The sequence below is a fragment of the Ipomoea triloba genome, chromosome 4, assembly GCF_003576645.1.
Source record: "Ipomoea triloba cultivar NCNSP0323 chromosome 4, ASM357664v1".
In the NCBI taxonomy this organism is placed as follows: Eukaryota; Viridiplantae; Streptophyta; class Magnoliopsida; order Solanales; family Convolvulaceae; genus Ipomoea; species Ipomoea triloba.
Genome location: NC_044919.1, coordinates 4,603,666 through 4,626,256, shown reverse-complemented (window position 1 = coordinate 4,626,256; position 22,591 = coordinate 4,603,666). Strand labels below are relative to the sequence as shown.

The following is a 22,591-nucleotide window of genomic DNA, read 5'->3' as shown; positions in this document are numbered from 1 at the left end:
CCTAAATGATCTCCTCATTCCATTAATCATGACATCTTACCATATTGCCTGATTACCATAAGGATACCTAATTATTACGCACATTCCTATTACCATAAGGAGGCCTAATTACCATCCACATTACATACTCCTCTACTATAAATAACCATGATCAAAAGCTTAAAGGAATTATCTATATCAATAGTTCAATACTATCACAAATAATGACAGACTAAATTATATATAATAGATAATAGAAGTGTGATTTTCCGTATTAATTAAGTTAATTTCTCTTTATTATATACTCAATAAATTTTAATGAAGGGTTCAATAATGAATTTTAAGTGACAATATAAAGGTTTAAGCTTTTATCATAACTAAACAAACATAAATTCAAAAGTTGTGTGGTACATGAGGCAAAAGTTCAATCCTACACTTTTTGTAATTGCAAAAATCGCTAGACAGTTCTTTAGATGTCGGGCATTTTTAGGGTTATTTCACTAAAAACACGTTGGTTTGAACGAAATAATCCATTTAAAAGAAAACAAGTTTTCAAAAAAAAAAGACAGAAAAATAACTAATTGGCAGTCTAGACCTCTGCCTAGGCGGCTTAGGTGCCTTAGGCGGGCGTCTAGATGACCTGTCGCCTAAAACGGTAATTCCGTCGAAATTCTAGGCGGTTGGACACTGCCTAGCGCGCGCCAACATTGGTTATAGGAGATCAGGCGGGGCCAATGGTTGAAGTAAATGAGAATATTTTATGTAAACATTTTATGAAGTGCAGAACTCAAAATCTGTATTTCAAACAAATACATTAAATAATATAATGAACAATTTAAAAAATTTAATTGAAAAGCAAACTTACATATGGACCAATTCAAAAGAATATATTTGAGACAAATAATCAAGAACGCAACTTCAATTCATTCCATATATGGGATGCTCCAAACTGATCGAATTAAAGGCCAGCTTTGAACGGAACACCGGCCGCCGGCAGCCACCTATCCCCGTTAATGAAAGGTTTAACGGTGAACCTGCTTAATATTCTGGCGCTAAGATTAAGCCTCAATCCCCTCCACTTAACCCTATTCTTGGTCACAGCCCCTGGGCCCCAGTTCTGAAACTCCGCGTAAAATATGGTGTTGGGGGCGGTGGTCCCCACCCACGGCATCCACCCACTAGGGTGGATCAGCCCTCCCAGCTCGGTCTGCATGAAAACGGTGGTCGAATAATTCTTCCACGGCCGGCCGAGGAAGGTGTTGACGCCGGTGAGGTTCCCGAGCGGCGAAACGGCGCAGTTTTGGATGGAAATGCCGGTGTTGTGGTTCGGGTCGAGTTTTCCCTGGGCGGTGATGGTGTCTTGCTGGCCGGCCATGGGTTTTCTGGGGCGGATCCGGCAGTTCTGGAGGACGACGGCGGCGTTTCCGAAGATGAAGTCGACGGTGCCGATGATGGTGCAGTCTTTGTAGAGCTGGCGGTTTGAGTGGGCGTAGAGAGTGTCCTGGAAGCCGTCCATTTTGCAGCGGTAGAAAACGGATTGGTCCGCCGTCGACATTAGCGCCACCGCTTGGTGCTTGGCTGCTCCGGCGGTGTTCCGGAATCCCATGTCTCGGGCTATAAACCCCTTGCCGAAAACCGCTGCATGCATGCAATGTAAACTCAGTTATTAAATAATATAATGACCACATGCATGCTTGTTTATCGCCATGTATATAAACATTCTTTTAACCCTTATGGTAGTTGTTTTTTCCACTATTGATAGGAATATAATAACACAAATTGTTTGGACTGGCTCAAATCAACAAAGTCAATAAACAGAATTATTGTCTAATCAATTTAACTTAGATTGTCCTAAATTTGTTAGATCAAAACTATCTAAAACTCATTTCAACTTATATGAAGTTGAATTAAAACTTACCACACTTATATATATGTGGACCAATAATATATTGCATGTTTATTTTTAGTATATTACACTCTGTCGAATAGGTCGAGTTAACTCAGTCGAGTAAAAAAATTATATATATGTGCGCACTGCCTAGGCATTAGGCGCTAGTCTACCACCTTGACTAGCACCTACTAGAATCATGATTAAAGGTTCATTTTTACTTGTAATATGCTAAAAATGAACCTGCAGAAAAGGATAAACGAACGTATTTGTATCCAAATATAATGAATAATCTACTAAAAACAAACTTGTATATGTTTAATGAACTCTAGCCAATTCTAGTTGGTCGAAAGGCTTCCAAGTTCAAGTCCTCATGAAATAGCTAGTTTATTGACCATCTCAATTTGAACGGTGAGATATGGCCTATATGGACATTGCGCAACAATACTAGCTAGTTTATCTTTAGAGCTTTTGAAGTGGGGAATGTATACTAAAACCATAGCAAAAAATGCACTAAAAAGATAAAAGACTTACCAAATGTAGCGGATTGGAAAGTTGGAGTTCCATCAACAAAGTTGAGGTTGGAAGAGACAATGGTAGCATCCATGCCATCACCAATCATCATCACATTCCACATATTCTTCTCAACCCTAACATTCTCATTGTAAACCCCTTTCTTCACATATATCACAAACCTCTTTTTGCTCTTCTTCGGAACACTTTTCAGTGCATCTTTAATCCTCTTGTACTTCCCCGAACCATCCTTCGCCACCACCACATCCGCCTTGATATTCGCCTGAAGCAGCCGCCTCCCCTCCGGCGACAACCACACCTCCGGCGAGCTCATCATCAGCCGTCTCCGCCGCCCCACGCCGCCGAGGGCGCTAATAGACTCCACCACCGAGCTCATAATCGCCAGGCTGTTGCTCGTGTACTGCGTAGCGTTGTTAAGCGCGTGATCCGCCGCCGTTTTCGCCGCCGCGTCCGTCGCGTTCTCGAACGCGTCTATGCACGTCTGCTGGAACGTCCCGGCGGCGCTCAGCCACGTTTTCAGGTCGTCAAACGCGCCGGCCACCGTGGATTTCTTCTCGACCGACAGTGAATCGTTGAGATGATCCATGGCTAACGACAACAGCTCGCCGCAGCTCTCCAGCGCTTTTTCCACAGCCGGATCGCTCTTGTTGAACGCGCCGCCGCGGAGAAACTTTTCCGACGCGCCGGCGAGCTCACTAATCGCGACTTGCACCGAAAGTTTGTAGATTTCCTGAGGAGTGAGAGCCGATTTCGACGTCACTAAAGGAGCGAGGCTACTGTAACATGAGTCAGGGTACAATGTAACGTCGCAAATAGCTTTGATGCTCGCGTAAATGGACCTGTCGTTTCCTCGTCTGTCGCTGGAGTCTCCGTCCTTGGCGGCGCGTGACGCTCCGACGACGGCGGCAACGACGACGACGGCAACAAGAATGATGGAAGAAAAGGCGATGATTATGATTCTCTTCCTAGTCTTTCGACGGGCCATGAGCCTCTCGTTTTCTTCTTCGTTGATTTTTCCCCATGGATTGGGAGAAGAGACGGCGGCCATGGCGGGAACAAGCTAAGCTGAAATTATTGATGGATAAATGGAAGTTGAGATGAGAAGTTGCAGTATATGTGCTTGTGTTTTATAAAGAAAGAAGATGAGTTTAATATGTATATTATATGTTAATATAAGTATATATTATATATATTAGGTGATAATACGTGAGTCCATGATCTTCCGAGGGAATGATAGATCAACGTGCATCTCATTACTTTTTTCAATTTTCCAAGCATATATATATATAATTTAATTTAAGAGAAAGTTCATAAATACTACTCCAATATGTGTTATAGGTGAAATTAGTTTTGTGATAGCTCAACAAAAGATCAAGAAGAAGTAAATATATATATGCATTTATATGGGTTGTAGCTTACTAGCTCATATGCTGCAAAAGAAGAAGTAAATAAATATGGGTTGTAGTTTGGAGATCCCGTAGAAGATCAGAAAGAAGTAAACAAACATAAATTGTCCGTACTTAACTGACTTAAGCTGGAGATAGTCCAAATGTCTAACTAATAAATAGCTCCAGGGAATCTAGGTATATATATGAAATATTTTATATTATATTATATTATTTAGTAAACCTTATAAAGGAATTGGAAATTATGTACTTCTATGCATAAATCTAGCCATTTAATTTGTTTATTAATGAAGGCATGTCATTATATTACCCCGTTTCTTTACTTTCCTTTAATTAAACAGCATAATATGTTTATTAATTTTTTACTAATGTATAGATTTTGGAAAGAGTGATGCTAGATTATGGTACTAAATCAACTTGCAATTAATGTTGTGTGTGGAATATAACTTGCATACTTTTATACTAATTTGTTACCATGTAAATTTAGATAGAAGATGAATATTATGAGATAAATTTATAAGGAGAATTTTAATCAACTTGCACTTAATATTATTTGTGTTGTGTAATTAGTGTATCATCATATCATAATATATATATTTAGTGGTTGCGATAAAAAAGGTTACTTTAAATAAATATGTTTAATTTTAGTTAAACTATATTTAATTAAATGTTATGATTTATTTACCAAAAAAGCTTCCTTAACTTTGTAATTACTTTTTAATGACATGTCGCTTTGTGGTTAACCGGTGTATAAATTCTATACACCGTGCATTAAATATTAAAAATAAAGGAGAAAATAGTGGGAAAAAAATAATAAAGTCTTCATGCATTAAATATAAATTTTTAATATACACAAAATGTGTATATATCTATATTATATATTTGTTTATATTTATTTTATTTATTTATTTATTTTGAGTCCAATTCTTATTTACTACCAAACAAAGTAATTCATTATACAAATGCATTATCATGTATTTGATCCTCATACCATTATGATTCCAATATTTGAACAAAACACACCCATTACCCATAGTCTTTAAGCTGCAGCTTGATTTAGAGCAAAACAATATAATAGGAAGAAATAAGAGATTTTGAGGAGAAAGCTTTGGCAATCCAGCGCAATTACTTGTAAAATGAATGAGTAGTTTATATTACATAAATATATTTATTATAATTCAACACAATCTTCATCGTCTTCAATCGCCGGATCCCAGTCGAGTTCAAAAGATCCAGCAGACTTCATCAGCTCTGTCAATCCAGTTAGATCCTCTAGATATGTAGGGTGATTGATGGCTTCAAGGACAAAATCCATCCCCCTCTTCTCATATTCTGATACAACCTGTAATGTCATATGATCAGATTTAGGGCGATCGATATGGAATAAAGTTCAAGAAACGATCGAGCAATGAGATGCTGATCTGCTAAAGACCTCGATGTCACCCAGGGCATTAAACCGGACAAGATCCTAGGGTTTCTAAGAGACACCATACGAAGATATTAAAAGGATTGACACTAATTTCAGGGGAGTTCAGGTCATAAACTACTGTAATCGAAATCTAGATGACGAACAAAACTAAAAGGCGGTGAAATATGTCTGATTCACGAGACTCACCTTGGAGGAACAAGCAGTGCAACTAGTAGAAGCGTGACCTACGAGCATCATTTGAGAGAATTGAGACAAGGAGCCGCGGATCTGATGAGGTAGTATGCCAAGAGGTTGTTCGTTGCTCCTGTTATCAACAGAATTTGCAAATTCGGCTTTGGCATGTAACCTGTCGGTGTTGTTCAAGAAGAAAAGAGTTTAAGAGAAAGGGGAAAGACATAAACCAGTTTTTATATAATGAAGATTTCGGTATCTTGACTTACCCCTGAGGATGGTGCAATATTCCCACCAAAAGTTCAACAGCAAGGGCAGACGCAATAGGAGCAAGCCCGGGACGAGTAACTGTGCACTGCTGGTCCAATGTCCGGTTGGAAGTTGACTACACCAAAGACCATAATAGCAAATATCGTTATTTCAAAAAATTTCTGATCTACGATGACCACAACTATTTTAGTTTCAGAGTCGTTACATCAACAGGCGCAACTACATCATTGCAGAAGTAACACCCCAATCTCTCGCCTGCTGGACTTTTGTCGGTGAGTGTGAGGTTTTTGATATTGGAAGTCGTGGCAGAGCTAGAATCAGACGTCTCATCGAGTAAATTTTGCGTAGTGCTCGTAGGACCCGCTCCGTGACGCATGACAAGAAAGCTATCGAAACCTAAAGCTGCAGTAATAGTTATCTGCAGGTAAACCAGCACAAGAACGAGTCACACACACTATCAACTTGAGATGTGCTGATAAGCCATGAGCAATGCATGAGCCATTCATGCAACTATATTAATGTGGGGTTCAAACATTAGTTGAAGAATAGACAGAAAAATAATCCAAAAAAAAAAAAAAACTTTTTTTTAGTACTACTGACTCTGTTACAATGTAGTATCTGTTTATAACTACTTTTTCAACCTACTTAAGTACAAAGAGTCAGTATCGCCTCCACTGAGGCTCGAACCCACCCCTTCCATATGGGGGTGCAACCGGGTGCCACTAAACCACAAGGTCTTGGCCAAAAGAAAAACTTTAAAAGAGAATATTGATGAGAGAAAAGAATAGCGACAAACCTTGTTGGCACTGGCACAAAGCAGACTTGGAAGCCACCGGCTTTCTCGAGTATCAGTCAATAAAAAGATCACATCATGTGAAGAGATCAAATCTTGCAGGCGTCTACAGTCATCAAGTACATTATTCTCTTCTTGTTTTGGCACTGGGTGACCTGGCATTGGAATAGCCATCACAACGCTATCCGATTCCTGAGGAGAAAGTATAGCACATCAACATTTGAAGGGAAACCTTCCTCGAGGCTAAATTATATGGAGAAAACATGTCGGTACCACAGCTGGAAAAATTCGTTTAAGACTTTCAGCAGCAGCCTCGGCCTTAAATTTACCCCCGCTCAAGCAGTCATCCAGAATATACAGAGACTGTCTCAATGGATTTGACATCGAGACCTTTCCACTGTCAACCAATGTAATTTTCCGAACACCCCATGCCTGCAAAAATACCCGACTTCAATACTGCCCCGCATAGTACAGTAGCTTTGAATTCAGCGAGAATACTCAATTACTCACCATAAGCATTCTAGCAACCTGGCATCCAAGTGTACCGGCTCCCAGTAGAAGACATTTAGTAGCAGACAAGATATTAATATTCAACGAAGGCAATGCACGCCATCTCATTAGTTTTAAGTTCAAATCCGCAGCAGAAATTGCCAACCTGAGAAAAGTGCAAAATAAAAATTCTGAGATGACATGTAGTTCAGTTTAATACGACATCTTCAAGATCGTTTTGCAAACCTTGTTGGATCCATAGATTCGGCAAGGCTGACACATCTTGAAGCCATCTTCCCCTTGTTGGTCTCCCACCCCACAACTTTAGGAATATTATGATGATCCTTCCATCCTAGATTCACATGTTTGAGAATACGAAAGTAAAATAAATATCGAATCCATAAAGTATGGATCAGGACAAAGCCAGTCACCAGTTTCTGTTGCTACCTTGAGAAACGGATATAAATGCTTCTCCAACAAGGGACAATCCCAAATCTGCAATGCCACGGTTCTCTCGGTAGCAGAAGAATTTAACCTTTTCAAGTCCCCACCTTGTACAAATATATGCAAGATAATTGCGCAGTGGCCAGCCAGGATTATTTGGGAGGTTACAGGGATCATAAAAACCAAAAAGAACCTGACAGGGATAGAAACCTCTGTCAACAATACTCCCAAAAAAAATAAAATAAATAAAATTCACCTACCATATTTGGCTCCTATTTATTAAATGTACGTTTAATTGTTTAAAAGAAATTAAGTGTAGCATTCTGGAATTTTATCCAGCTCATCAGGTAAAGTATTAGAACAAAATTTCAAGTTAGAGATACTGTGGACAGAGTGACAGACCTCGTGACCCTCATCTTTACAAGTTTCCCAATCTCCCAGTGGCCTTAGAGTGAAATGAGAATTTGAAGCAATAGATACGAGGAAAAATGGAACATCTGCAACAAACTCATGATTTAGTATCCCATGAAATTGGAAGCGGTGTGAGGGATACATAAAGATTGATAACAAGACCACTATATGAGCACCAGAACATTTATACCTGTTCTGGAACTTGTGTTACGCCAATCATTGCAAGCTGCTGTTAAGTATTCAGCCTAAACAACAGCAGAAGAAAATAAACATTAAAAGATTTATTTCTGTAATCCAATAAATGTAAAATATCCATAAATACAGAACCTGCTCGAGGCTGAAGCACTGGGAAGCTGGCTTCAAATCAACTAATGTTGCAGGAGGATCAAGAACTAGAGCAGGGAATGCAAGCCAATAGTGGAAGCTCCACTTCTTCAAGTCTGCAAATGATATAATCAAGAATCTCAAAAGCAGACCACTATCTTCCTCCACTTTACCAGAGTGAATGTCATCCCATATCTGATTTGCAATAAAAACGAACATTAACCGCCCATATAAGAATTACTTTGTAAAATGACCATTCTGCATTAATTACATTCACAATAGCCTATTATGACCAATAACTGACTAGGAAAATTTTGTCCCAGACTAATTTAAGGCTACATTTGATTGCATGTCATAGAAACAAAAGAATAATAAAATTGGAGAATAAGTTATCCGCAAGATAGCTCTAACTCTTTCTCTATTCATTTGCTAGCAGAATTTAGGAACTGTTACACAAATACAAAACCTTTTTAGCTTCTTCCTTTATTAGGCTTTGCTTATCAAGTGCGTGGAAGGCCTCCAATGTGTTTGTGTTGTAAAGGGTGCCAGGAATAGGGCATCGGTTCCTATTCCCCTTACTTCTCAGATTCCATTGCGATTGTTCACCATGCTCAGGTGGCAAAGATTCAGAAAGAAGAGTCAAGTGGTTAGAAACTTGACGATACGAGCAAGGTGCATAAAAACCTGCCATAAATCATTAAAATTGGCTTACATACTTATCAATTAGAATGATTAGCAGATAGAGGGAAACAAAGAAGAGAACATTGGTGCAACCCCAGCCAAATTGGTCGGGTAACCAGAAGGCTACAAGTTCAACCCCCAATGAAAGCAGCCAATTGGCCTTCTTGATTTTAGCCAGTCAGCTATAGCCTTTTGGCAACCTAGGTTAGTTTAACTTCTCGTGGTCCTTGCCGGTTAGAGTCACAAGTCAAGGTTACCCGGTGCACACCCTTTGGTAGTGGCTACAACTTTCTCTTGTAGCCCAAAAAGAAGATAACATTATCACAGAAACCTCAGGAAGAATAAATCAGGCAAAGTGAGCATAACCTTTAGCTCTCAAAAAATGGGTAAACTCAATTTTAGTTCCATAGTTGTTCTTTAGGAGTAAATGCTATGAATTATACAATAGGGGCATAATTTCACCTCCCAATAACTGGAGAATTTCCATTCAGCTCTAAATTCTCCATTAAATTTTACAATTAAAAAGCATAAACAAAAAAAAGCGGAATTTTGATCGAAATAAAGACGCAATTTTTAAAGCATACCGGTGATGGGAATTGGGGAATCATCGAGGCCCAACTGATTGAGCTTGAGCGAAGAGAATCTGTGCCAGAAACCCACATCTACCAAGCTCTGAAACGGCGAGAATTGAAGAACCTTGCTTGCCTTCTTCGCATCATCGCCCATGCCTCCGATTTGCCTTTTCTTTAAATTACTATTGCTTAAGATGCATAAATGGCGTCTTTGCTTTAAGTTATTTCTTTTCTTGCAGTCTTTCGCAACAAAATAATAATTTTATACTGTGAACTACAAACACTAGTTTTATTCCCTCTCTTGACTCCAAGTCTCCAACCAGATTTAAACCTCTGAAGTTCAGAAAAGTTTTACAGCAAAAAGGAATAGAAGAAAACTCCAAGAGCCAGCCCGTTTTCAGGTTCATTATTAGCGTATAAAAGATTTATTTTTTTAAGGTCAATTTTTAATGTTTTAAAAATATGTTTTGAATATATTATTTAAAAACAAACTTTTACTATTTAAATTTTTAATATGTTAAAAATAAATATTTATTAATGATCCACAGTATAAATCATGATATATAATATAATTTGTTCTATTTTACATGTACTTACAAAATTTATTAAAAGAAAATTATAAATATATGTTATTATATTTCATTTTTTAAAGAACTGACACTATAATCTTAAAATTTCTTTCAAACAACAAATTTGAGTTTATAAATCAAGATTTAAATCTCTAACATAAAGTAATATTGGTTTTAACATGAAGAATTTCTTTCTTGATAGTAAGGAGAAAAAAATTCAAAAAGGGAATATTAGAATGGTTTTTGAATGATAAAAATGGCAAATGGTTTGACTATTTATAGGTGGAGTTTACGGTTCAATCTTAAAAATAACCCTACAATTCGGGGATTAAAATTAGTTTTTTCCTCAATAATTTGCTATCATCTTGCATGCAAATATATTATCTCCTCCATGATTTGCCATCACCTTATATTCAATAATTTGTCATCCACTTGCATGATAATTTGCCTTCAACTTGATATATAATATATCATAGCACACCATTGTGAAAAATGAGATACTATTACATTCCATGCCATTTTTACCATAGTAACATCCGAATCAAACCCGATGGTCTTCATGAAAATTGTAGCCCTTTGAGTTGTTTTTCTATCGGGTCAAGAATCACTTAATTTGAACATTCTTACAATGAGATATGACCAAAATACCGAGCAATTGCAAAGTTAGGCGATAAATACAACTTAATGTCATTTTACTCCAATTCATTTTTCCGTAATTATTTTTTCATAATTTTGATTGGGCTGCTTATGCAAACTGGATCGCTATATACACTTTGGACCTTCACCAACCATATGCTCGGATTAGATTGGTAAACCATTTCATGCCGATCATCCAAACCCAAGTATTCAAGAAGCGCAAATTTTACTGTGGATCATGCATCAAAACGACGTCGTTCGGATTAATGAAAACAGATAGCTGAAACGGCCTCCGTTCCGCACCGTTAACTTTCAATTTATATACACTGCAGTTACTTTTCAACAAAACTGCAGCTACCTTTCAACACAATTGCAATTCCTTTTCGATATAAGTGCAGTTTCATTCGGCATTATACATTCAAATATGTAAAACTGTTATTCAGTTTTCTTTCAACACAACTACAATATCATTTCGATATAACTACAGTTTCGTTGGACAATATACACCAAAAAATGTGAAACTGTTATTCAGTTTCATTTTATATACACTGCAGTTTCCTTTCAACACAACTACAGCTACATTTCAATATAACTACAGTTTCATTTGATAATATAAAAACAAATGTGAGGCAATAGCTTTTGAGAGCCGTTTCTTTTACTTAATGAAGAGGCAGGGTTTTGTGACCATGGTCCACAATGCATTGTGGATCATAGTCCACCGTATAACAACCTTTCAAGACGTAACTCACCCAACAACACCCTAGTTGACTATTCGTTATACCATGGACCATGGGTCATGGCTGATACTGCAATTGTATTGAACTGATACCGCAGTTGTGTTGAACTGATACTGCAGTTGTGTTGAAAGGGAACTGTAGTTGCTCGGAACAGAGAACGTTTCATCTGTCTAGAACTGCAGTTGTGTTGAACTGATACTGCAGTTGTGTGTGAACGAATGAACGGCCTATATTCCACGCAACTGCAGTTCGCTTTCAACACAACTGCAGTATCAGCCATAACCATGGTCCATAGTATAATTTGCGCTAGTTGACATCCATATTTTTGTTTCTTCCTTTTATAATCCAGAACTCCGATAGCTCCATCATACTCTTTAACATATTAGGTAAGTGAAGTTGAGACCGAAAGTGGAATAAATTCTCTTTATTGTATATATGCAATAATTCCTCAATTTGGTTAAAAGCACGTTGGAACCATATTATACAACTCCATATTTACAACAATCCTTATCCATCCACACGCAGAAATAACATAAAATCTAAAAAAGTTAAAATGTAGAGTTAAACAGACTAAGCAGGTTCATGCTTCCATGGTGTGGTTCACACTAGAGTTTCAGTGACCAGAGCCGGAAAGATTGCCGGTGTTCCGGTCAGGCGGAGGACCGTCACGGCGTCACCGGCAGCCCCTTGACCTACCAAATAGGTAACAAACAATGGCCACAATCAACACAAGGAGGATAAGCAGCAATGATATCATTACAACATTGCTCCTTGTAACATTATCTCTTCTTTCCCCCTTTCAAGAAGACGATTGTGCTTGCTCTCTTCTGCATTCAGATCAAAATGGGCAAACCAAAAGAGCGGTTTATGAATCAGTACAAAAGGAAATGAAGGGATGAAAAGAACATTGAAGAGATAACATAGCGTACCTTGGTCGAGTAGACAGAGACGGCCTCCTGGTTGAACTCTTTCTTGGACAGAAACAGAACATGGGAGGGCATAGGAAGGAGTATGGGACAAAATATGGCAGAAGTAAGGGGAATATGAAACTCTATGCATATCATCCCTGGACAAGGAACCTTTTAAATGTAAGATTTAGCATTAGCAGAAGTCAATGTGAACACTTTTTGGCACCCTTTCCTGCTCATTTCCCCATACTACTGCAGTTAAATAGCATTCAATAACACTTGCAGCTGCAGCAATATACAATTCAAGACAAATTTCCCTTTTTTCTTTTTTTCTTTTTTTTCGTTTTTGGATCCTGTGATGCATACATGATAAACGTACAGAAGGAAAAAGAGTCAAGACCAAAAAAACTACCACAATACACACAGGAGAGGGGAGGAGTTCATAGCAACTGAGCCACAGTCTGAAATTGAGAACAGGATACACAAGAAAAAAGGAGTGAATACATAGCTATCCTCTGTATACTCAGCTGCTGTGAACTTGGCAAATGCTACAAGGCATAAAGGGCTGTTGATGATGGTGCTTTCTGTGACCCAGGCCCACCCTCCTGAGATGCTACTGGCTTATTTGATAATCTGCGCTTGTAGCGCTTGAGTACTGAGGCCAGATTTTCTTTTCCTTTCGGAAAAGCCACATCACCAGCTGCAGTACCGGTTCTCCCCTTACGACAAGAGATGGCAATCTCAACGTCTTTGATCATTTCTAAGAGCATTGCTGCTGTAGTGCATTTTCCGCGGTTCTGTTTTGCAGCAGGTGGGGGCAAACTTCCATTTGAAATAGGCATGCTGGACCGTGGTTGCTGGCCAACCGGAATTTGAAGGCAAAAGCAGGGAATCATTGGCGAATGAGGCTTGAAGAATCCCAAATCAATTATGCCCTACAGTGGGTAGGTAGGTACAGATATAATTATAGTTATACAAAAAACAACCAGAGAGCCAAACGTAAAAAGAGAATATAATCTGAGAAAGCCACACAAGCCTAAACTCCTACAGAGGGAATTTTTACCTGAAGACGATTCAGTACATAGGTGTATTTTCCCCAAAGCTCTGGCCTGCTTTCCATGAGTGAGAGTTCGAGAATCCTGTGAATGCACCAGATCCCAAAGCTTACTATCAGATCTACTCTCCAAACACAGCCTTCTCCGCAATGAGGAACTGACATAACCAAGAACTTGGTGAAATCTGCCTCAGCACTTTTCGCTGCAGAGCCAGGTTTCATGTTAGATTGAGATTCCACAATGTTAGAAAACCTATTAACCTCCCTAGTTTCAGCATCATACAGAAATCTTTCCCTTGCAGCAACACGAGATATTAGATCCTCATCAGCTCCATCATCCAGCTTAAACAGCCAATCAGAACCTTCGAGCTTCAGAAGCTTCAATATACAACTTCTAAAGGATTGAAGTAGCTTTGCCTCCAAAGTTTCCTGTGTAGATGAACTTTGCATAGCTCCAAAACTATCAGTACCAACACTAACACTCTTATCAACACCAAATTGCTCAAAAGGCTGAGTAGACCATAGGGACCCACCAGTCCCAGGATTTGGATTCAATTTCAATGAAAATGCGTCTCTGCAAACTTTGGAAGGAGAAAGTTGATCAAATCCTGAAGGGCGATAAGCCATCTGTGAAGCACGTGAATGTGCTGGGGCATATAATGTGTGCCCAACTGATGGCCCATATCCCATTGAATTATCCAACTGAGCAGTCCTCTGTGACAGCGAAGAGTTGCGATGAGGTACATAGAGTCCTGATATGTCTGGTAAGCTGTAAAATTTCTTTGTGGTGGCTGCACTCTGACCATTACCAGTAGAGTAGAGATCATTTAGATTTTGTCCAGACTGCAATGAATTATTTCTGGATACAGACACATTTGCAAAACCTGGAGGTGCCCTAGTACTCGAGATGGTCTGTGGTTTTGGCCTGTAAGCACCACCAGCATATGGCTCCACATAGTTTGATGTAATAGGTGCTGTAGATTTTGGAATTGGCGACTCCATTTGACCATTGACATAATCACCACACCTTTCTTTGGTGATTCGGTTTAGGTATGAGGCAAATTCATATCCATGAATAGTAGCAGGCTGTTGATCAAAGCTTGCAGATGAAGCTGGAAAGCGCATACTCGAATAGCGCTTCTCACCAATCTCAACAGAATTATGGTTTGAACTTTGTCTGTATGCATCTAACATTCGCATTTGACCAGACCATGAAGATGGCTCCTGACCTACATAAGGTGACTCCCTGCCAGTTTGTCCGATTCGCCTGGGAGAGTATATATCTGAATTTATCATTGAATCAGATCCTGGTGCACCCATAGTTAAATATGCATTTACATCCTTCCTAATGCTATCCAATTTCAGAGATCCAGAAGGAGGTTTTGGATCTATCTTTGAGTCGACACCCAACAATGCATCCAATTTATTGGATTTTGCTTCTGATGTGGCCTGCCCATGAAAATCAAAAAGTTGCCCCCAAAACTCATCAAGAATTGTTGTTAACTGCCGTCTTGCTGCACGACCAAGTCCTGCTAATCTTGATAAACTTCCAGTGCCACTCCCTACATCATCGGTTTTTCCACTGATACTCTTAAATGATCCCGGGCTGTCAGAAGTCAAAGATTGATTATTTGTAGAGATCTCTTTTGTAGCTTCTTCTTCAGGCTCCCAAGAATCTCTATCATCATCCTTGTCATTCTGAATATCACCTTCAATTTGAAGTGTCTTTTCTACAACATCAAATGGTTCAGCAGGCAGGGTTTCAGCATCTGTTGGTTCACCAATTGAAACTTTGTCATGAGCTTTGCTGACTGGATCAGCATCTTCAGTTGGTGTTGTTACCTGTGGATGGCAAGTAGAATTGCTTGCAAATGTTATTTCAGATTTGTTCTCATCAATGGTTGTTAGCTGAGGACCCCTTTCAAAATTCAACAGAGATTCAGGCAGGTTTGAATCAAGTTCTGGAGTCGGTAAATCTAAACGACAGCCAAAGGATTTATCAAATTGTAATGCAGGTTCCTGACTATGCATAGGAATTCCTAAATTAGATATAGATTCATTAGCATCAGGTTCATCCCCGACTAGAGATGGCTCGGGCATAGGAGGATGAATGTCCCAGTGCAACGCCTGAGGATCAAATCTAGAACTTGCAGATTTCAGTGGAGTAGCTGCTAACCACAACATCAAACAAAGGGAACTAGAGGCAGCAATGAGAAGGATAGCATAAGGGCTACTCCCAGTATTCCACTTCAAATTGTTCACCCAATCACTATTTCCAAATACCATCTCGGTGACGAATATAATCTTGAGGCCAAGCATGGCAAAAAATGTACCCAGGGCTAAGAGCTCCAAGATGTGAGAAATTTTGTGGATGCCCATTATTGATCTGGATGAGGCAACTCTGAAAAGGGGGATGACGGCAGATGGAAGCACAAGAGCAACCCCAACCTGAGTATATATCAGCAGTTGATAAAGGCCTTCAGCTCCAGAATTCCAAACACAATACAGGGCTGGCACAATTGCAATAATTCGGACGGTGACATGATGCAGCCAGCCTGGAAGGTCCATTCCAAACAAATCATGGACTACTACTTGCTTACCAAGATCCCAAGTTAATGCAGTGATTTGATTTGAGGAAAGCAAAACCAGCAATATCACAAATGGGGTCATTGAACTCCCAAAAACCTGCATAAACAGTTTGGTAATTATTTTAATAAGCATCTAATGCGTTCAGAAAAACAAGTTATATCTAAATGAAAACAAATAGGCTTGGTTGTCAAACTTGGACCTGATCAAGCAATGACAGCGCCTCATGGAAGGTAAGCAGAACAAGACCGGTACTGTAGAATGCACTAGCTGCCAAATTCAGTAGCACATAATTCACCAGGAAAATGCCACTGAAGACACTTAGAATGGCAAAAAAGTGGTCTTGGCACAGTGCTCCCTTGGAAATTCTTTTTGATACCTGGTCTTGCTGCAAAAGGAAACTCTTGTATAAATCTCAGAAGCAAACAAAACAAGAGACACTACATTTGTAATTATGAAGAACCAAAATTTACACATTATAAAAGCAGCAAAATAATATTTTTCGCATGCATGCATGAGAGGTAGTCGTAGATAGAGAACCTGTACAATAGAAGAATGCAGATAAAAGTTGTGGGGCATTATGCTTGCTCCAAGTAGACTCATCAATGCAAATGCACTTTCTCCATTTAATTTAGTCAACATTCCGCCAATGGTGAATGGATTTTCAGGTTGACTTATGAGCACTCCAAGAACATAAGCCAGAAGTATGAAGCTCGTCCAGCCAATGCATAGGAGCTTTGCACGACCATTATCCTAAAAATTGAATGAACAAGATAACATTTTCATCAATTCTTTTCCAACCCTTGGTAAAGGAGCAGCGTAAGATAGCAAGGATAGAAGATCAATCCTGGAGAGCAAGGCTTACCACAAGAGAAGAAATGAGTGGAAACAGAACAGCATTAGTTGCTGTCAGAAAGACACAACTAAATAAATCAATTCCAAATATGACATTTAGTCCATGTGCAGTTCCCAAAACCTGTCAGAATCAAAAAATTATTAACATAGGAATAATCAAAAGTAATTAGAATGGAAAAGCAACCAAATAACAAAACCAAGGGGAAATCATGGAAAGGTGAACTACCATTGTAAGCTCCAATGCTACAATAGAAATCTCAGCTTGAAGTCCAAGAAATATGCAAGTTATTTTGTCATACTCCTCGCTGCAAATCTTTAACAAGAAGTAGCCAAGGAGTTATTACATGGCTTACTGACAGGAAAAAACTTTAAAAGAAAAAAGAGAAGCACAAGATTAAGGCCATATGTTGATGCAACAAAGTCTAGCAGAGATGATGCAACAAAAGATAGAGCGCAATTTTTATTTTAAAGTTTACAGAAGCAGTGCGTGGAGGAGGGAAGAAAGAAGTTACTTCAAAACATTAATTATGGCATCCCTAACGCCACATGCTTACTTTTAGGTAATTATCATAATCTATCTTTGAAATTTACGTCTACAACCTTACCATCTATAAAGGTCTAGCCGCTTCATGGCTAGTTCATAAAGGTCTAAAAGTTAGGTGAGAAGAACTACTCTATAGGTTATGGACTTCACCTTGTAATGTCACATTTTTAAATATGTTGGAATTACTTTCAAACACTTATAATTGGTAGTGTAACATTCAATTCAATGTACTAAGGTTAGAAAGATCCCAAACGCTCCATAAAAATACTGACAGCAGCAATACAAACACATAGAAATAGATCACACAATATGAAGGACTGAAATCAAATTACAAATTAGGTTCACAAACAGACAGAAATAACAATCATAAATATAATCCAGGTCGCTTAATTACAATGTCCACAGGCATTATAATACAATCAGTAAAGCAGCACATGGAAATTACTACCTGGGCCAGATCTCTACCAGTGACCACTGCTATACGAGCTGACAAGTATTGGCATAGAATAGCACCTAAATTGAACAGCAGTAAGACCATTGTCAAATCAAACCCAAAGCGACCTCCTCCCTCAACAACTGCAGCCCATTTCCCTGGGTCTACATAGCCAATTGTAATAAATAGCACAGGTACAACGGCAGAAAGAAATCGCTGATATGTGCTTGTCTGATGATCACCAGTTAATGCCTCAGATTCCATTTTTCAAAAATTCCACCAATAGAGACCAATCTTCCTTAAAGATTTTAGTTGACTATCCAGAAGAGTGAAAACTGTGCAAAACTAACTAGCTATAATTACATTGCCAGAAGTAGCAAACTCAGATTTATAATAGATCCCACCTCAGACAAGGATCCTTCTGTAGCATTAGCAACAGCTATTATAGTTCATATCTGGGTGTAGCCAAGGAAAACAGGATTGTGAAACCCTCACAGTATTTGGAAATTCTTATGAACAGTTGCATTTGAGAGATTGAGATAAAGCAAATCCTGTGGGCTAGAATTTGTACCCATATATTTAGAATTCAACACTTATAACACAATCAGTGACATAACTATAGTCAACAGAGAACAATTTGAATATTTGAAGGGCTGACTTTCAATAGCTCCTTCATGCCGATATCTAAAATCACCTCATACTCCAACAATCTCCTAGAGAGGTCAAACAAAATGAAACATAATCATCTCAATGAACTTCAGTGAGGCATTTAGGTATCAGGCACCAATCCAATGATTACTTCCATACAGCTGAAATAACCCCCCCGGCCAAACAACATTTTGCTGAATCTGATTCAAAAAGATTCATCAATGTTAGCATGCAATAAACAATTTTTAAAAACTATTCACAAAAAAGAAACTCCCTTAAGACCAAGCTGCAGGGGAGGCCTCTAATCTGAGTAAAAAAGGGTCAAGCAGATTAAGAAGAAAAATAGGATGTTCACAATTTCATGCATCATGAATAAGCTATTATTTCTAATGTCAAGAAAAATACCTCTCTCTCAAACAAAAATAGAACTAGAGACTTAGTAATCAAATTAAGTGGCATACAGCTCAACTCATATTATAAACTTGACTCCCCTAAATAGTTGGGGCTAGATTAGTGGACTGAACAGCTCAGCTCTAACTTCAGAAAAGTAGGGATCCAGGGGAATGGACCACCACAATAGTTGAGATAACAGAAGGTCAACAGGTAATGAATGATGAAAATTTAAGGTGCTTTTAGAAAATAATACAAATACACCCATAGGGAAAAATGTAGGACTTCAGGCAAAATTATCAATGACCTATATCTAGCTTTTAAATATATTGGTAGACATCACATGAACTGAAAGAACCATCAAGTTAAAGCAGATAAGAGAAACGTCAATCCAACATTATTAAGCACTGGCAATGTCTCATTAAAGTGGCCAACTTTATTCAGTCAGACACAAATTCATTCTAGGGAATTAGGGGCAACGACACAAAAGTAAACCCAATCCCAAAGAGAAAAGGGATGAAGCAAAAGATACAGATTAGCACCACAACTTCACCCAACCAGATCCTTATTACATACCCACACAAGGGGAGGCTGGGAGATAAGAAAAGAGAAAATTAACAGAGCAAAACAGACATATCACCAAAGAATTCCCAAATAAAAACCCTAACTTCCCAAACAAAAGAAACAGGAAGACCCAAAGACCTAAACCCTGAAACGGATAACAAATGGCAAAAATCAACCCCAATCAGCTACGAATTCAACGCCGACCACCATGGATCTGAAACTAAAGGAAACGATACACCCATTTCACAGTCATCTCACACAGATTCCAATAAACACACACACACACGACTACCCACACGCACACAACATAACAAACAAATTGAAGTACTTCATCAGCTTCATCGAACACAGACAAGTGGCCAACGACCATTAGGGATTCCATTGCTTTTACCTGGCGCTATCCGTGCTCAGAGTTAGATCAGAGGCTTTAAACAAGCCACGCGTTGATTGGCACCTACAGATATAGGGCTCAGGCTATAAAGCTATACATACATGTATAATACAACCATACATACACAGAGAGAGAGATAAAAGCAAGAAATAGAGAGAGAGAAGAAAGAGAGTGAAGAGTTTATGGGGTCTGAAGCTCCGGAAGAGAGAGAAAATAGGAATAATCTATATATATATATATACACACATATAAATATATCTGAGCGTATTATATCCGAGCTATCTTGAAGGCTGAAGAGAGAGAAAATGGGAGTTTTCACTTTTTAACTTCACGATTGGAGCTTTGGGTTGTCCAAACTCCAAAGCCATAAAAGAGAGAGAACCAAAGACAGTTAAAAAGTTCTTTTTCTTTTTTTCTTTTTATTTTCTTTCTTCCCTTTATTACTCTCTTACTTTATTACATCTATAATCTATTATTATAATAAGATTTTTTATTATAATAATCTGAATCGATCTTAAATTATGTATGAATGCATGATATTTTTTGTTTTTTAAAACGATGCCTGATATATTTGGTTATACTGTAACGGATCAAATAAAAATACAATGCCTACGTGTATTATTAAATTACTAAGTGCATTGTTGGTTCATATATAAAAACTAATTATCATAGTCAAATAGTCTAATACTTTATGTGTATTTTTAAATTAGTGTTTCAGAATTTATAAAAAAAAAAAAGAATTTATCAAATACCATTCTGTATCCTGATGTATATATACAATGCAAGATTATCAAAAAAAATCATAAAAATAAATATTTCAATAATGCATAACTATGACCTGTGGTAGAAATGTTGAATTAACTGGTCAAATTACATCAACACTTTTCAGTTCTCATTAGGGACCTAACTTTATTGACTTTTTATTAGGTTTGTAGAAGATGTAGATGTAGATATAATTATATGAAAGATTTTATAATTTCCATAATGCATTTTTAGAAATAAGTATTTTTTGAGTTACACTTTTCAGATATTATCATATACACTTTTTTAGTATTATATTGGTGCATTTATTTTATTCGCTTTTACATTTGACCACTTGTTATCACCTCAGCGTGCCTCTACCAGATATTATTGACAAAAAATAATATCATTATTTAATATAACAAAAATATCATATATAGTTATATCATATTGTATTTGCATTAATGTCGATCACTGTAATAAAAAATCTAATTACATTATTACTATTACTATTATTATTATTATTATTATTTTCTGAGACAATTTTCAGGTGAGTCACACCCCACTCGTGTACTGTGTATCGCTAATTGATATTCATTCAATAGTCAAATTTTTTGGGAGTAATCCCTATATATACTCATGGATCGAGTTGACTATTATTTGGATTAAAAATTGTGTGGGTTCGATCCGATTTAGTATTGTACAAATCATTACTCAACACTAAAATTTTGATTTGTCAAATAACTTGTGATTTGATGATATCTCTCTTTTTCTTATAAGAAAGATTTTAATTTTGAGTTCTATTTTAGTTAGAATTAACATAAACAAATACTACTAATATATTAACATGTAACCATATTTGTATTTCAGTTCATAAATAGTTCTTAAGGCTAAATTTCAGTTTTGTCACTTTTATTTAGGTCATGTTTATGGTCTATTTTTAAATAAATCTAACTTGTTTAGAATGGTATATTTTGACAATTTTTTTATTTAACAATTAATTAATCAAAATCAATATTTTACACTGATTATATATATATATATATATATATATATATATATATATATATATATATATATATATATATCCTCTATTTAGTTTTGAATTATCAATTTAATCAAGTTTAATTCATTAATCTTTTAAGTTTTAATTGACCAAACTCATTCAAAATGTTTATTTGGAATTTATTTACATGTTGATACAATTATACAATGGGTTTGCTATTACAATAATTTACAATTATACAGTGGGTTTGCTACTACAATAATTTGGGGGGCGATCAAATATGAACGCTCATAGTCTCCAAGTAAAAAAGTCAATCACGAAAATCGAGTGTCATCGTAAAGCAAGTCAATTTCACCACGTCTGCTCCAAATATCATGTCAATATCCATCACGGCATCACGCATCACGACCGACTTGAACCACCAGTCACACGCTATCACGTCACACATGTTGACGAGATTTCAATAATATGCTCCTTACTCTGTCACTATAAATAGAATATCCTCCAAATAGTTCAGTGATCTGATTTCTTGCTTTCTTGTACACTTTCTTTCATAGCATAGCTCCACATGGACTCATTGTGTACTTAAGACATTATACTAGCTTGGACCCTTTAATACCAATAATAATAATAATAATAATAAACACTTTTTCTACATTCTATATCATTTATACTTGCATTCTACCTCATATTTTATATTGTTATAGATTTCATATCTAATTGTGTTACTAAAAAAAATCACAAAATTATGATGTTCCAAACATTTTGCACTGGATTTAGTTGCTTTGAAATGGATGTTAAGGATCATACTTAGTTAAGTTGATACTATGAAAATATTATTATAATTGAGAGCTACTATGCACAAAAAACTCTCAAAGGTAATTATTTTTACATTTCAAAAATATTTCCTCCCGCCATATTTAAGAAACTCTATAAAACATTTCAAAATTCGTTTCTTAATTTTTTTAAAAATCACAATTCATTCTCTAAAAAAATAATAAACCATTACGGAGTAATATTTATGTATATTTATATATTGTAGAAAAAAGCATTTGAAAACACCCACTTAATTTTTTTTATTGGTACGTCTCTTTTAATTTTCATGTTAACTGTTATGTTTTCATTTTATATTTTTGTG

The 22,591-nt window shown here is 37.2% G+C and overlaps 3 protein-coding genes across 4 annotated transcripts; all 3 read right to left on the bottom strand.

Moving 5' to 3' along the window:
- Positions 1–937: 937 nt before the first annotated feature.
- LOC116014883 (probable pectinesterase/pectinesterase inhibitor 46) lies at positions 938–3,449 on the bottom strand. Its single transcript, XM_031254843.1, has 2 exons — positions 2,402–3,449; positions 938–1,617 (listed from the first exon to the last, which is right to left on the bottom strand). Exons 1-2 carry the CDS (start codon positions 3,447–3,449, stop codon positions 938–940), a joined length of 1,728 nt encoding a protein of 575 aa, XP_031110703.1.
- Positions 3,450–4,862: 1,413 nt separating this feature from the next.
- On the bottom strand, positions 4,863–9,744 carry LOC116017526 (ubiquitin-like modifier-activating enzyme atg7). Its single transcript, XM_031258137.1, has 14 exons — positions 9,404–9,744; positions 8,605–8,822; positions 8,142–8,333; positions 8,005–8,059; positions 7,806–7,900; positions 7,407–7,596; positions 7,206–7,311; positions 6,981–7,125; positions 6,744–6,902; positions 6,474–6,662; positions 5,883–6,095; positions 5,677–5,792; positions 5,423–5,582; positions 4,863–5,149 (listed from the first exon to the last, which is right to left on the bottom strand). The coding sequence occupies exons 1-14, from the start codon at positions 9,543–9,545 to the stop codon at positions 4,979–4,981; spliced, it is 2,151 nt and encodes a 716-aa protein (XP_031113997.1). The 5' UTR covers positions 9,546–9,744; the 3' UTR covers positions 4,863–4,978.
- Positions 9,745–11,742: 1,998 nt separating this feature from the next.
- LOC116016683 (ethylene-insensitive protein 2) lies at positions 11,743–19,924 on the bottom strand. Of its 2 annotated transcripts, none has more exons than XM_031257049.1 (9): positions 19,707–19,924; positions 17,729–18,561; positions 16,963–17,049; positions 16,747–16,857; positions 16,422–16,634; positions 16,084–16,269; positions 13,305–15,980; positions 12,263–13,176; positions 11,743–12,160 (listed from the first exon to the last, which is right to left on the bottom strand). In XM_031257049.1, the coding sequence occupies exons 2-8, from the start codon at positions 17,975–17,977 to the stop codon at positions 12,790–12,792; spliced, it is 3,909 nt and encodes a 1,302-aa protein (XP_031112909.1). In that variant the 5' UTR covers positions 17,978–18,561; positions 19,707–19,924; the 3' UTR covers positions 11,743–12,160; positions 12,263–12,789. The 2 variants fall into 2 exon arrangements, with proteins under 2 accessions (XP_031112909.1, XP_031112910.1); XM_031257050.1 differs by lacking the exon at positions 19,707–19,924 and adding an exon at positions 19,644–19,666.
- Between the last annotated feature and the right edge of the window lie 2,667 nt (positions 19,925–22,591).